Source organism: Anser brachyrhynchus (genome assembly GCF_964034855.1).
Source record: "Anser brachyrhynchus genome assembly, chromosome: 21".
NCBI lineage: Eukaryota > Metazoa > Chordata > Aves > Anseriformes > Anatidae > Anser > Anser brachyrhynchus.
Genome location: NC_137714.1, coordinates 7,021,219 through 7,035,669, shown reverse-complemented (window position 1 = coordinate 7,035,669; position 14,451 = coordinate 7,021,219). Strand labels below are relative to the sequence as shown.

The following is a 14,451-nucleotide window of genomic DNA, read 5'->3' as shown; positions in this document are numbered from 1 at the left end:
CAGCTTATCTTACTAACGGATAGACCTTGAAAGAGAGTTAACGTAGCTAAGAGTTTCTGTAGGTCCAGCATCAACTCCCAGTTTCAGTCTTACAGCATGAGCCCTGCCTCTGGAGTTCCTAGGAATCTCAGCTGCTGCAGAAACCAGAATATGTGTGTGCCACATCACACCGGGCTGGGAGAGCAGAGGTGCTCAGGAGAGCTCAAGTTCTGAGGGCAAACACAAAGCTTTTGTGCAGGCACCAGTTGGTCGTCTGCAAGCTGTGTACACATCTCTAGTAATCTGATTTTATTTAGATGCATCGTAACCTCTCAGGATCCTTTGCAAAAAGGGGCTTGAATAGACATAAATCTGGTTGCCTTAGCACAGTTAGGTACATATCGGTTACATTGCTTCCTGAGTTTATCAGTCTTCTAAAAACAGCACACACACACACACACTTGATATCCCCGCTCCCCTTCCAAGCTTTTCAGAGTTTGATCCTTTCCCTACCTGACTTTTCTGAACTGCAGCTCCAGCTGGATCTCCCACAACAGCCAGCAAAGCCACCACAGGGAATATGCACAAAAATCCCACGAGGGTTCGATAGCCATTGCTCTTCTTCTTGTCCACCAAGAGGAAGCTGAAGCTCTTCTCTCTGCTTGCAGAAAGTTGTTCTATTTGTTCCATGTCAGTCTTTAGTACTTTTTAGAGGGAGATGAGAGCTCCTAAGGCATCCCCTTTGCAGAATGCATTGCTAATCCTTTTGCTCACAGCTGCATCTGGAACATTTGTGAGGAGTCCTGCAGCTACTGCCAGAGTTGTGCAGAACCACGAGAGTTTCAGAAAAAAAAGGAAAGGAAAAAAAAAAAAAGCAAGCAAGAAGCAAGCCGACTTTACATTAAGCCTCTTTCCAACGTGCCAAAAATTCTCATTCTCTTAGCCTCTGCCAAGCGGTATCAGATTACTGCAGCTGAAAGTTGGGCTGGCGGGGAAGGAGCAAAGTGAAACAAGCTGGGATGGACATGAACTCTTCTCTTTAACTGCCTGTAGAATCAGCAGAGGACAAATCTGCAGTTGTCAGCTTTATGTAATGAAGAAATTGGGGGAGGGGGCAGAAAAGGGAATCCAGAAGCCAGCATCACGCCCACGGAATGCTTGCTCAGGGTGCTCCGTGGTAGCGGAGCTGTCATTTGTCAGAGCCTGGCTTCAGGAGCAGAATGAAAAAGGAGATGCTGGGCGAGAGCAAGCACCATTTCTCCACTCAGGAAATTTTGGTCGGGGAGTTTACAAACTCCGATCAAAGTAAACATCAACTCCCTCATCCATGAAACTTGGCAAGTGACTCCTGCAAATTCCTTGTGTACTTGAGAGCGACCCAGTAAGGGGTTGTTACGCTCACAAAGAGGAATATTTACACAGTCATGGTGGTTTGGGGTACCTCAGCTCGAGAACCGCAGACAGACTTGGAGAAGGAAGGTGGCCAGTTTGCCCAGAGCAGCTGAAGCCTTTAAGGCATCTCCGGGCTGTGGGCTTGAGTCAGTTTGGGACTTTTTAAAAGCTTACTCAGAAATTCTCAGGTCTTCATTTCTGCCTGGTCACCGAGCGCAGGACACTCGGCGCTTCGGAGGTGGGGCCCTCAGCTGAACGGCTCTGGCCAGGCAGAGGAAAGGAACTCGCTGCCGTCTCCCAGCTCCAGCAAAGGCAGGGAGCAGGCAGTTCTGGTGCCAGTAAGAAACATTCCTAGGGCATATCTGAAAGATGGAAAGGTTTCAGAAACCTCTTGTACATAAAGTAATTAAAAATAATCTAATTTGACATTTTTTTCCTAGTTCGTAATCGGGTTTGTGACGTTTCAGAGATTTCATGTATTTTGGGACTAAAGCTGGCCCAGATTTCTCAAACAACTCAGAACAAAGATGACCAATGAGCCTGTGTGTAGTTCCATGAACATTTTCAGTTTTTACCAAGTTCCCCCCCAGACAAAAACCACGCTTTCTGCAGAGTGGGCAAAGCACAGGAGTTGTTCAGACACCGGGACAGAAGGAGGAGTAACACGGAAGAAAGTTTCGGATAGAACTGGGAGGAAAGGGCAGAAAGCAAGGGTACAGGGCTCCAACACCTACAGACCAAAGCAGCCGAACTGCAGCAGTTTGAAATCCTGTCTTGTCTCAGCTGTTAGCCGCCACTTTGCAGGGAGTTACCCCGCGTCCCAGTAGCACAGCTGGCGGAACGAGACATGTCTGTGCCTGAGCACCCCCAACCTGTGCTTTCTTTAGAGCCCCAGGAGTGGTGCAAATGCACCTCCGATGGTTTTTACGACCAGAGAATGAAGCAAGAAACTGGTCAGTGAGCGGCTCCGCAATTCAGCAGTGTCTCAGGCCCCTGAAGACGTTTCTGTCAGTCTGCAGACTGCAGAAGACTGATGGAGAAGGGGAATCTCAAAGCAAAGACCTGCCTTGGAATGTGACTGAAACTTTAGCCAAGAACTTTCCTCCAGTAAAGTAGTACTGGCTCAGAAGAAATACTGCTAGCAAACACAGTGCTGGAAGAACATTGAGTTTCAGCCGTGCAACTGCGTAACAGCAGTGAGTGCACTTGCCCTTCATAAGGCTCGTACGAGTCAGAGCTGTTTGAAAAACGTACCCTGTGCACCGTCACGTGTGGCCTCTCCTCCTGCCGAAGTGTCCGAGTGTCTCAGTCTCAGAGCATTTAGCTTCACATCTGCCTTGAGGGCAGGGCAGCGCCGTTATCTGCACCTTACCTGCACCTGTGGTCAGTGCTGAGACCGCAGCACTGCGCAGGAGGCTTTCTGAGGTCAAGCAGGAATCTCGCAGAGCAGGAGCCTGAAACCAGGACTTCAAGCACCCGTTAGTGTCTTACTGGTCCTGAAGATGACAAGTGGACCTGGGTTTTAAAACATGAATTGAGAACTTACAAACACATAGCCTGAGGGACCTAAGAATTTCCTTTGTCCCCCTGTAGAGAAAGCAAAGGTTTTTATAAGATACACATCTTGGGTCAGATCCCCCTGAAAGTTACGATCTAGATCTTTAATAAAAGCGCGTTCCGGAGAACCTCGCTGTTTCTGAAGCCTTTCTCAGATGTTTCAGACAATTTCCCAGCCTCTTTCCTGGGAGATAGTGTTGCTCCATACCAAGGGCAAGAGGACAGTCAAAACTCTCAAGTTTTACCTTTGGTTCTTTAAAGCTGAAAATATTCTCCATGATTTATCAGGCAGCCCGACCCCTGAAAGGACTTTACACAAGGGTGGAAAAGTGCAGTTGTGACTTCGGAGTTCAGCTGAATTTTGCTGGTCTCAGGTTCTGAAGTGTGGGTATTTGGCTTGGACTACAGGCAAAGACTGTCAGCCTGACTATATTTGGACAGAAAAACATTCCTGGCTTCGGCTTCTGCACAGCGTCGAAATGCAGTGGAACACATTACGGTCTGAGGGAATCCATATGGTGTAATGGGGAACGGGAGAGGAAGGCGAGGGACAGAGCTGGGTTGGTTTGCCTTCATGCTGTCAGCAGCAGTGACGAGGACCTGGATGCCATCTTCAGGGAGCTGGGATTTTCTACGCAAACAGTGGGGGATGCTTATCTGGAGATCTCTGCGTGCAGTAAAAGTCACATGAAAAAGCAGTTTGTAAACAGCTGTCAGAGGGGAACGAATGCTGCACCAAACCTACGATGTCAGCTGGAGACTCGGAGGACAGAAAGGATCGGATCATTCGCACCACACAACACAGTTCCCTTGTTAAAACACCTCAGCCTCAGTTTGCTCCTTTCAATCTTAATTGCCAAGGTGTTTAGTTTAAAATGGGTTGCCATATAACGCACGGCGTACGGTTACGTTTTCAAGGGCAAGTTTTAGCTCAAAAATAAATACGCTCTCACATCATTATTCTTACCATTAAGAATAATGGGTTATTCCTGTAATTTCTCCCCCTCTCCTCCCCTTTATTCAGCACTGTTAAAACTACACATTACTTTCAGCACTATTTCTAAACGGGTCTCTGCTAGGTCTGCCACATTGCCACCAGGAAAGCTGGCTGTGGTGCTGCAGGCCAGGACCCCACTGGTGCTGCTTCGTTCGAGTCCCAGGACGAGCCGAGAGCCATCTCCTGCCCCGTGCCCACGCTCACACTCGAGGTGCTACACGGAACACGGCCGTGAGCGCTGCAATTCCGGCCATCTGACTGTCCAAAACAAACCTCAGCCCACATGAAACCAAAGCACTTCTTATTTATTAACGGACTAAGCGCATATTGTTCAGCGTTGGACCGAACTGCTGCCACCAGCTTCCCCTCTCCTAAACAGGGAGGTCTACACGGGGGTGGAGAAGACAGGGGAAGAAGGACCTGACATCAGGCTGTGTCTGGTGACTTGGACAGGGAGCTCCAGTGTTTCATCTCTGGGGCACGAGTCCAAGCCCAGGCAGAGGAGGGGGAAGGCGCACAGCTGAATGTGATTTACCACGTATTGGCTCCTTGGTGGCCCATGTGAAAAGAATTAGCAAATCCTCATATAGCTCTTATTTTAAAAAGGACTTAAATATTTATCCCTTCATCTCACAACTTGGAAAAAAAAAATTCCTGCCTGGTTCCTGTGGGAATGGTGGTTAAATCTTGTACTTTTTCAGTGGGTCATGCGCTAGAAAGGACTGTGTCTGGAGTAACAGCAGGGAGCAACATTCCCCAGGGAGGGGGAGACAAGAGCTTTTTTAGTCCCCCAAGTATTCTCCCTCTTTCTGTCATGCACCCCTTGTGATCTGCTGATATTCCTAGAAAAATCCATGGTCTGCTGAATAGCAAATGAGCTGAAAACAAGGGCTCGCTCCAGCTGGCAAAGAAAACGGAATACTTTGCTTAAGTGTCAATTTGAAGCTGCAGCTTACAGAAGTGCCTGTACTGGCCTGACCTCGAGTTACCAAAGAGACATCTTCTTGACCCCAGTTAGGAGCTCAGCAGCCCAGCTCCCGCCCCAGAGTGAGTAGAATTTCCGAAATGAAATGAGGGAGAAATTTTTCTTAATGTACAGATAAAAAAGTGTCCATAAGGAGTAAGAATTGCTCCCCTGGATCGTGGGGATATTTCTTTTGTTGCTCTTCGGTAGGCTTACATTCATCACTTGTGATCTGTTTGTGGAGGGACCCGTCCTCCTGAAATCATGGGAAAAGAATGGACTAATGGGAACAAAATCAAAGGAGAATGGGTTATTTTCCTGACTCTGCCTTTAGACAAGCTATCTCCCTCCCTCTGTTCCCAGAGTCTCGTGCTGTCTGTAAAACGTGGAGTTTTGGCCACGCTTCCAAGTGAAGAGCTTTAGAAAGTCTGCTTGAAACAGATACTTCCGCGCTGGAATATGGAAGAAGCACGAGGGAAGGAACAAAGGAAAAAGCTCTAGACATACCACGAAATCCTGGACTCCAGGGGAAAATGCCACTCAAAGACTGCAGATCACGCTGGGAAAGTAAATTATAAATAAACAGGCTTGAAAAAGCCCATCAGCAACAAATTCCTAGGACTGAGTTCAGTTTTGCCAGTAGGAGGAGGAAAGAGCATCTGTACCAGAAAAAAAAAAAAAACACAAACCACCTTCTTTCCTGGATAGAGAAAGACTTTGCAAAAGGAGTGTTAATTAACAATGAAGACTGGAATTCAGATTAAAAAAACAAAGTAAAGATACAGTGGTTAAACAACTTCATCCTCTTGTTCAGAGCGTAAATAAACTGGAGAAAATGCTGACAGGTCTTTACCCCATACAGTACATATGACAAGGAAATACAACTTATTTTATTTAGACCAGATTATTTTTTTTAAAAGCTCTGAAGTATCTTAGAGATGCATAGACCGTAGAGTAGTGGACTGTCATAGCTAAATAAACAAGACAAATCAACACACACTGTGGGGGAATTTGTTTGTCAGCACTGTTCTCTTAAATCAACAGATCCTCAATCTGCTGGCGTGGAGACTGAGAAGAAGGTGGAGGACCTCAGTCCTCACGCAAGTGCTCCTCTCACCAAACTTTCAAACTCGCTTTTCAAACAGGGAAGCCTGAATTACTTCCCTGGCAGACTAACTGAACCACAGAACCCGAGGCTGGGCTCTGAAGAAAGCATAATTTAGTGGTCAAAGGAAACGGGATTACAAATATTTCCATTATTACTTCCTCCAAACTTGAAGCCCACCTCCTGCCCACTGAAAGCAGGCACTTTCTGCTCCGGGATCATGCAACCCCTTTGCATACCAAGCACTCTTCCAAAAAGATCACTGAGGCCAAATGGAAGAACCCCACGTACAGATTTCAGAAGGCTTAGGGCTGACCCTTCAAGATGACTCCCATCTCCTGGGTTGGGAACCACTTGCTTTCAGCAGCACTCAGTTTACTTAAAAAATTCACAGCAAGACAAAGACGTGCACGTGGTAGGAACTGATCCAAGAAGCGACCTTCCCAGGGAAGACTGGAGAACACCTGCCCTACCAACACCTTCTGATCCCTGGGAAGAGACATGACAAACAATGCAGATCCTTCAAGGAGCGCTCACAGCTATTTGTAAAAGAGCTGTTAGCTAAGAGAGAACCAAACCCAAAGACAATTGTGACAGTTTCATCATAAAGAGTTTCCACTCTGTTGTTTTCCTTTGGAGGAAGCCAGGATTCACAGGTTTCTGTCTATGGGCGTGTGTGCAAAGTGTGCTACTGAATTCATGAGGCCACGGCTCGTCGAAGAGGAGGTTGGAGAATACCCCAGGTGGCTGCTCAACGCCCAGATGTAAAGCTTAGCAGACAGGTGAGATCAAAGCATTCCCTGAGCCTACTTTATTCCCTTTACTCTTCCAACCTAGGTATCTCTGTAAGTAACCCTTTCAGCAAACACAGAAAAGGTTGCTGCTTTCTGGGTCGCACCAAGTGACACGACATGTCTGCTCCTGGCACAACTGTGATTAAATGCCCTCTCAGAGCTCTCTCTATACATAACAATTCATGAGAAAAACCTAGGCAAAGCTTTTTGGTGGCCTAGATAAGCAGAAGAGTTCTCATTTCTGGAGTACCAGTGACCACCTGTGACCTGAGCTGTCCTGCAAGGAATTTCCTTACCTAGACAGCCCCGAGAACCCAGTCTTCCAAGCCCTGATGCAGTATCCCTCACGCACTGCTGCAGATATTAATGATGTTTCCAGAAAAGAAATCTTTTGACTACGCTGTGAGTTTTCCATTCTATAAAGCTCCCTGGGAGGGGCTTGGAATTTCTTACCCTGGCTTTAACAAGGCAGCACTCAGCACAGGGCACCTCCGTGGCGTTTCACTGCCCTTCCCAGCTGGAGGAAGAAGCCAACCACCTCTTCTGAGGGATACGAGCGTGCTTTTTTCTGCAGTGATTGCAAAACTCATTGTTCTGATTGAGAGGGTAACACAAGAAAAGTCACTTTAATCCAAGGATGAGAAAGCACGTATTGGGATGGGAAGGGTACATCTACCTTTCTTCAGCTGCAGAAAGGGTGATTTAAAATTACTTCAAAATCTGGGAAGAGCCACCTAGCACTGGCTGCACTAAGAGTTTGCTCCAGCTTCAGCCAAGTCACCCAGCTGTGCCGAATTAATCCCCTGTCTGTTCAGATGGAAGCGATCCCCGATAGCTGTCTGCAAGGACTCAGAATACACCGAACCCATGCAAAAGAAAACACTGCAAATCCAGCTTTACTCGGCGGTGTCATGGCAGTGGTAATAAAATGGGGTAGAATCCCCAGATTTTACAAAGCACAAGACTGGGTAGACGGTTTGTTCTCCCTGCAAGCTTGTGTCCTTACTTTGCCCAGAATAATGGCAGGTTTACAAAATCAATTTTCCATGAAAATCCAATTGCGTGAAAAGCCTGCTCATGAGACCAGCTGCCAAGTCAAATACCAGTCTCCCAGCTGGATTAGCACACTATCTGCCAGGAAAAAATTAAGTGACAGCATGCATAAGAAAGTAAGAAAGTAAAACGGGTCACACTTGTTATGAAGTATTTCCTGAGGCTGAACTAAAAGGCAAGAAATAGAATAGCACACAGACTCCTTTGTATTCTAAAGGAAGCACAGAAATTCTCCAATAATAGGAGACTGACTGAGAAGGACCATGTTCACTTAAAGACTAACTAGAAATAAGTATCCACAGCAAAAAAAGTAAAACTGTTTCACTCCAAAATTACGGCCAAGACTGCATAAGCGACTAGACATTTTCTGGAGGATCCATGCTGAGACATCCCAAGAGTCCATTTCAAAGCAAGAGGATGCTCTGCACAGCCTGGAATGGCAGGTGCTGATGGAAAACCTTGAGAAACTGAGAACTGCTGCTTTGCATCTTGGCCTGAAACAGCCAAAGCTGTCAGATTCCAGCGTACAGGTCTCTTGGGTTGGGCAGTGGGGGAATACTTCTTAAAAGTTTGGTAATTTTCACACCCAGAGCTCTCACAACCAGACAACTTGCACCTATCTAACCACCTCTTGTAAGGTTAAAAAAAATAAACAAAATCCAACTGTGAAGACTCAATAAAGGTCACACGAGTACCCAGGTTAGTAAAGTACGTGCTATGCTCCATGCATGTGAGTAAAATAAAGTCCTGCTTTATTGTCTGCAGGACAATCTCTTTTTCTTTTTTTCCCCTGGGACATTTTAATGCCCTTCCTACAGAAGGCTCATTCCTGGGAATAATGATATCGATTTCAATTTCATGAGAAGCCTGTGTTCAAACCACCCATAAATATTGTGGAAAAATTGCAACCAGAAGAGGCTGGTTAATGGAAGAAAAACCACCCCCCTTCTTGTAGGCCAGTTGGGAAAAGTGAGCTGACATTTCAGCTAGGAGGATTACACAGAGCCCATTAGTTATAGCATTAACCTGTCTCAGCTGCTGCCTCGTATTTAAAGATTTATACCAGACTCAGCAAGATCTTTCAAAACCAACACTGATGGAAGCTACAGAGCCGCAATTCAGAAGACCCAGGGAAAACACAGAGCTCCCCAGTTCATTTCCCCAAAATGGAAGAGGAGAAAACAGACTCCCGTGGAGCTGAACCTGCCACGAGGACAAAGCTTGTCAAAAACCATACCTGGACATAGGCATCTGCTTCCCGCTGATCCCCTCCTGTCCTGCAGCTCCGCCGACCAGCTTGGTTCTTCTCCGTTGGTGCAGCAATTCCCTTCTTCTCACTAGGAAATGAAAGGGTCAAAACGGTGCTTAACGGCTCGACTCTCGCTCCTCGGGCATCAAAAGCAATGACAGCAGAACCAGGGAAATGAAAGAATATAGCCCCAACCCCAAAGCTGCGCTTACAAACAGTTCCCGTGCTACGTAAGCAGGTACATTGTGCTGTGCAAAACTCCATCTCTCATTTAGCAATACAAGGAACTGCAGACAGAAGAAAAATCAGGAGCTCTTGAAAGGGAATTTGTTAAAAAATAAATAAAAAAATAAAACGTACAATTGATGGGAGCTCTTCTTTCTCTACAAGAGCTCTATTAGCAGGAAAAAAGAAAATCTCTGCTGCAACAGCTGTGCAACCTGGAAGTCGAAATCTGCAGTCTTCCTTCAGTGCTGTGACACGGGAGGTTCAGGCTGGATATTAGGAAAGAAATTGTTACCGTGAGAGTGGTCAAACACTGGAATAGGCTTCCTTGTGAGGTAGTTGATGCCCCATGCCTGTTGGTGTTCAAGACACAGTTGGATAATGCCCTTAGTAATGTGCTTTAACTTTTATATGCTTAGCCCTGAAGTGGTCGGGCAGCTGGACTAGACGATTTTTGCAGGCCCCTTCCAACTGAGCTTTCTATTCTAATTTTTTTTTTCCTTTAGGGGGAACAATCACTTGGAAGCCTCTCTTCATTTAGTGTCCAAAGAAATTATATTAACAAAAAAAAAGCAGATGTACCCTGCTGTTTTTTCCTGGATAAACTGACACGCCCTAAGTGTAAGATGCGAATAATAACATTGAGCAGCGTGCCCTGCTGCCCAGGTGCCAGCACACGTATACATTTAACGTACACGATAAAGCATCAACTGGGTTCACCTCTTGTAAACTGCAGGTGGAGTTGATGCAGAGGCTTGTGAAGAAAATGTATTTCAGGCAACGCTCAGCGTCCAGGTGGGGTAATGGATATTCTGGAAAATGATTCACTTGAAGCAAAGGGCAGCTCTTACACCGTAACGGTGGTTCGGTCTCGTCGTTCCAGAAAGCAGCCTTCGCACCGTCCTCTTCACCTGATGCCTTGTCACAATACAGCAACCACTTGGGTAAATACCTGCTTATCCCAAAGGCACGTACCCTAACATGAACTTCTAGGAAATAAATAAATACATCCACACTTCTGATTTTACCAAAGGTGATTTTGAAATTCAGCTTCAGCTTCTTTCAGAGTTAAATGTGAGCCCATGTGGGGTTAAATCTGTTCCTACTTTGTAGCTCTGTATCAAAACCCCACTGAATTTGTAACAGCTTCAAGTGAATATTTGGAGAAAGATCGTCTGTAAGAATCAGGCACTGTGACAGCACTTTTTCACACCACCAGAGGACTAAGATGAAGTAAGAGTTACGTCCATAGCTACCAGATATTACACAAAATCAAAGATTTCTTTAAAATATTTGCCATCTCTTTGCCAATGAACAAAGATAGTAGAGGACCACAGTAGTTTTGTTCTTTTTTTTTTAAATATTGCTTGCAAGATGTAACAAACAGTATCACTTGTGTATAATTGTGTCATTAAAGATAGATACCACACGCAAACACGTAAGGATACATACACACACGCATGGCACGCTAGCCCTACAGGTTGACACTTCCACCAACAGTTACTTTACAGGACAGGTTCACTGGATAATATTTCTTCAGTCAGACAGTTGGGAAACACAATACAGCCAGATCCATAGTTCAGCTACTGTTTGTACATCCATTTTAATGCTCAGGAAAAATATAGATTTTATTTTATTAAGTTTTGCTGCAAAACAAAGAAACCAAAATGAAATCCCTCTTTCTCATCTCTTAATTATTACTATTTATTTTCTTTACACTTTGATTGGAGTATTTAACACCTGCCTTTGGCATTATGGATAGAAAGCTCAGGAGTCTCTGAACACACCATTGTGCAGAAAAAAACATGGAAGAAGAGTGTCACGTAGAAGTTTCTGTGGTAACAACACATTTTCCCCAATCAGTCTTCACTACTTTATCTCTAAAGCACACGCTCTGTCCCTAGGATCTCACCACATCCAGAGTTGCCTCTGTCAGTCCGAATTCTTGTTGAGCCCGCAAGTTCCAGCTCAGAGAACACCCTGTCTGAGGACATCACCTCCCTACCAGCGGCAGGCAACGAGGAGGACTGATGGCCAGGACTGATCTCCTCTGATATCTTCTCCTGTGAGGTGCAAGCGTGTGCTTTGCCACTGCCTGCCGAGGGATAAGGCTGATCCTTCTACAGCGTCTCCTTCAGAGCACTGCCAAGTGCCAAGGCTCCAGCTCTGCCCCCACGGGGCACTGGACGTGCTGCAGTCACTGGAGCTGGATGCCCTTGAAAACACCTGCGTATGGAAGTCTGTCACCTCTGGTCTGCACGTCTCTTCTGACTTCAGTCGACAGTCCACCGTTCTTTACTTCACATCTTTCTGATCGATCAGCAGCACCAGGCGAGGTGGCCGCCTGCCCTCGAGCACCACTCCTTGCCCGTATGACACTGGAAGCAGAGGGGACTCCCTCCCTCCACCTCCACCCCAATCACATTATTTGTCTCCCCCCCCCCCCCCCCCCTCACGCTGGCTTTGCAGGTAGCCAAACCCAGACTGAGCAGCGCTTCTCATCTAAAATGCAAACAAAAAGGAAGTAAACGAGGGAGGTGGGAATGGGAAGGGAAGCAAGCATATCCTTAGACAAAGATCTGAATCCTCTCCCGGATAGCCTGCCGGCAGATGGGGCAGACAGTAAGGGCTGTGCTGCAGTCTGGGCAAGAGCCATGTCCACACTGGAAGACCAGTTTGATTTGGTCGTCGATGCAAATGGGGCAGGTGATGCGCTCTTCCATCTGCCGGTAGCGGTTCTGCAGCTCCTCCATGAGCTTCCTCTGATCTGTGGATTCAGAGCTCGGGCTGCACTCCACCTCGGTGCTGTCTGCAGGGTGGGAGAGCAGGGAGACAGTTAGTTGCTACTGTGCTCTGCCTCATGCAGCGTCTCTTTAATCAGGCTGTCCCTCAATGAGCAGCAATTAGCTCAGACTAAACTCTCTTCACTGAGCCTCATCCAGGGAGTCCACAAACAAAAAGCCCAAGATGATGCTTTTTTACACACTGGCCAGTGCTGCTTTCCTGTTTTCTTGCTCGGCTGGTTTTTTTTGTTTGCTTTTGTCTGCCTGTTTCTTTTTTAAAAAAAGATAGAAGAAACAAAAGAAAGAAAAAGAAAATACAAATGTCTGATACGTCCTGCCTTAGCGTTCTGGAATACGCTGGTGCTACCTTTAAGGAAAAGCTTTCGGTGCTGGTTGTGATGTTCTGCCATACTAGTCCAGGAATCCTCACAGCGCTAGCGGTACCATGCTCTCTCAACCTCCTGATTACATTTGGGATTCAAATTTCTGCTGGTATTTTTCAGGACACACGTGGTAAAACAAGACGACACCACTTGACATCACTTACAGGGACTTTTGCACACATGAAGCTGCAGAAGTAGAGACCTTTAGTCGACTCTATATGCAAAATTCAGTGGACATTATAGAGATAATTGTTCTACATAGATGAAATGTGAAAGAACCCCAAATACTTGAAAAACTGCCAGCTTTGGGAAATATACTCTTTCCAGTTTCAGCTTAATACAGCCTCTGCTCATCTTCTGCTCCTTAATCTTTGATTAGGTAGCTTTACACTTCAATATAGGCGTCCCTTTCCCCAACATCCTGGAACAAGTTGCAGTTCAGCAGTGCAAGAAGTGACTTCAAATCCATAAAAGTGAAGCAAATTTGGGAACAGAGCGCTTGCTAAGACACACTGAAGACATCACTCATAGTTAAGTCCTGCTGATACACTCAGAGACTTGGATGTTCCTTTCTGTAACTGCAATCTGCATGCAAATGTCTCCTCTGGAATTCTTGTTGCCATTTTGATGCCATTTAGCAGCCTGGAGCAAAGACAAATGCTCCTGTCTACCGTCAGGCAAACTTTTTTTTCCCTCTCCACACTTTGGAGTTCCAAAGAGGATTTCTGTCTTTGCCAGCTGCCTTTGTCTGATGCCACGTGACAGAATTGCTCCCCTGTGCATTTGTCCAGGCATCAAGACAGAAAACCACTACCTGACTCCAACCAAGTCACACAATGCTAAGACATGAGCAGCAGGACACGCAGTTCTTTCATGTCCACTGCTACAGAGTTTCCTTAAGAGTGATCTTGGCTCTAAAGACATCATAACCGCTGTCATAACCTCTATGGAAAAAGCTTCAGTGGGCAACCTGGATTAATTCCAAGGCAAGTGCAAAGCTGCCACCATCCTGATGACACACATTACCCATTCTGGATGGAGTACCACAGACACAAGACAATCTGTTTTAGACGGGGCTAAAGACCTTTGTCAAAACAACCCAGCTCAACAATTCCTGGAGAGCTGGCCAATGCCAGCCCTGCACAGGCACTGGAGTTTCAGCCAAGTGAGAAGCAAGGCTTCCACAAGATGCCATTTTTCCTTTCTCACAAATTTTCATTGTTAAATCACTGCCTGCGTAAATAGGTAGACCGGAGGAGACTGCAGTTCTAACTGCAGAGAACCCAATGAACAGAATAAGCCAGGCACAGATCTAGCTTCCTCAAATGTCCTGTCTATGCAGCTTGATTTTGGCCCACGCCAGCTGAACGCACTTTTTCTTCTCTGAAGGTGATCAGTGCAACAGGTATTCCCCTCTTTTCTCCCCCCAAAACACATCTTTCTTCCTGATGCATATTTCTCTGAGAATCGTTGATGTTGCTCAAACAAACGCTGTGAAGCACCCTTCCCAATACACAGCACTGAACAGTAGGAACAGCACACATACCTTGCTTGATTTTTTTGGTTATTGTCACTTGACATTTGATGCACTTCTTCATTCTCCTGGAGCATTCTATCAAAATGATACAAGGAGTGATTACAATCAAGCCCACTGGTGCCAGAAGTGAGAGGAAGAGAACAGGCTGAAGAACATCAGCTTTTAAATGACCTGAGAATTCCCTGGATGATTATGAGACTGTTTCTGCATGGAAATGAGGACATGGCCTTCTTTTTGAGCTACCTCCTAGGCTTTTGGTTTAGTCCTTCCTATGTCAGTAGCAATTAAAACACCTTTAACTCCTCACATCTCTGTGCTGCCAGAACTGCTGCACTGTGGATGCAAAACAGCTTTTTATTCTGTGTGAAAAGGATGCAGCCCTCGCACACAGTCCTTACCAAATTCCCTGGGGTCAGACTGAGGGAGCCTTGAT

The 14,451-nt window shown here is 46.0% G+C and overlaps 1 protein-coding gene across 1 annotated transcript in view; it reads right to left on the bottom strand.

Annotated features, from left to right (window-relative positions):
- LOC308181345 (E3 ubiquitin-protein ligase MIB2-like) overlaps nucleotides 1-14,451 on the bottom strand; it is a 63,185-nt gene that overhangs the window by 10,609 nt on the left and 38,125 nt on the right. Inside the window, 4 exon segments of the mRNA XM_080564533.1 lie at nucleotides 493-688; nucleotides 690-736; nucleotides 740-825; nucleotides 14,022-14,093. Coding sequence (XP_080420659.1) covers nucleotides 493-688; nucleotides 690-736; nucleotides 740-825; nucleotides 14,022-14,093 — 401 coding nt within the window.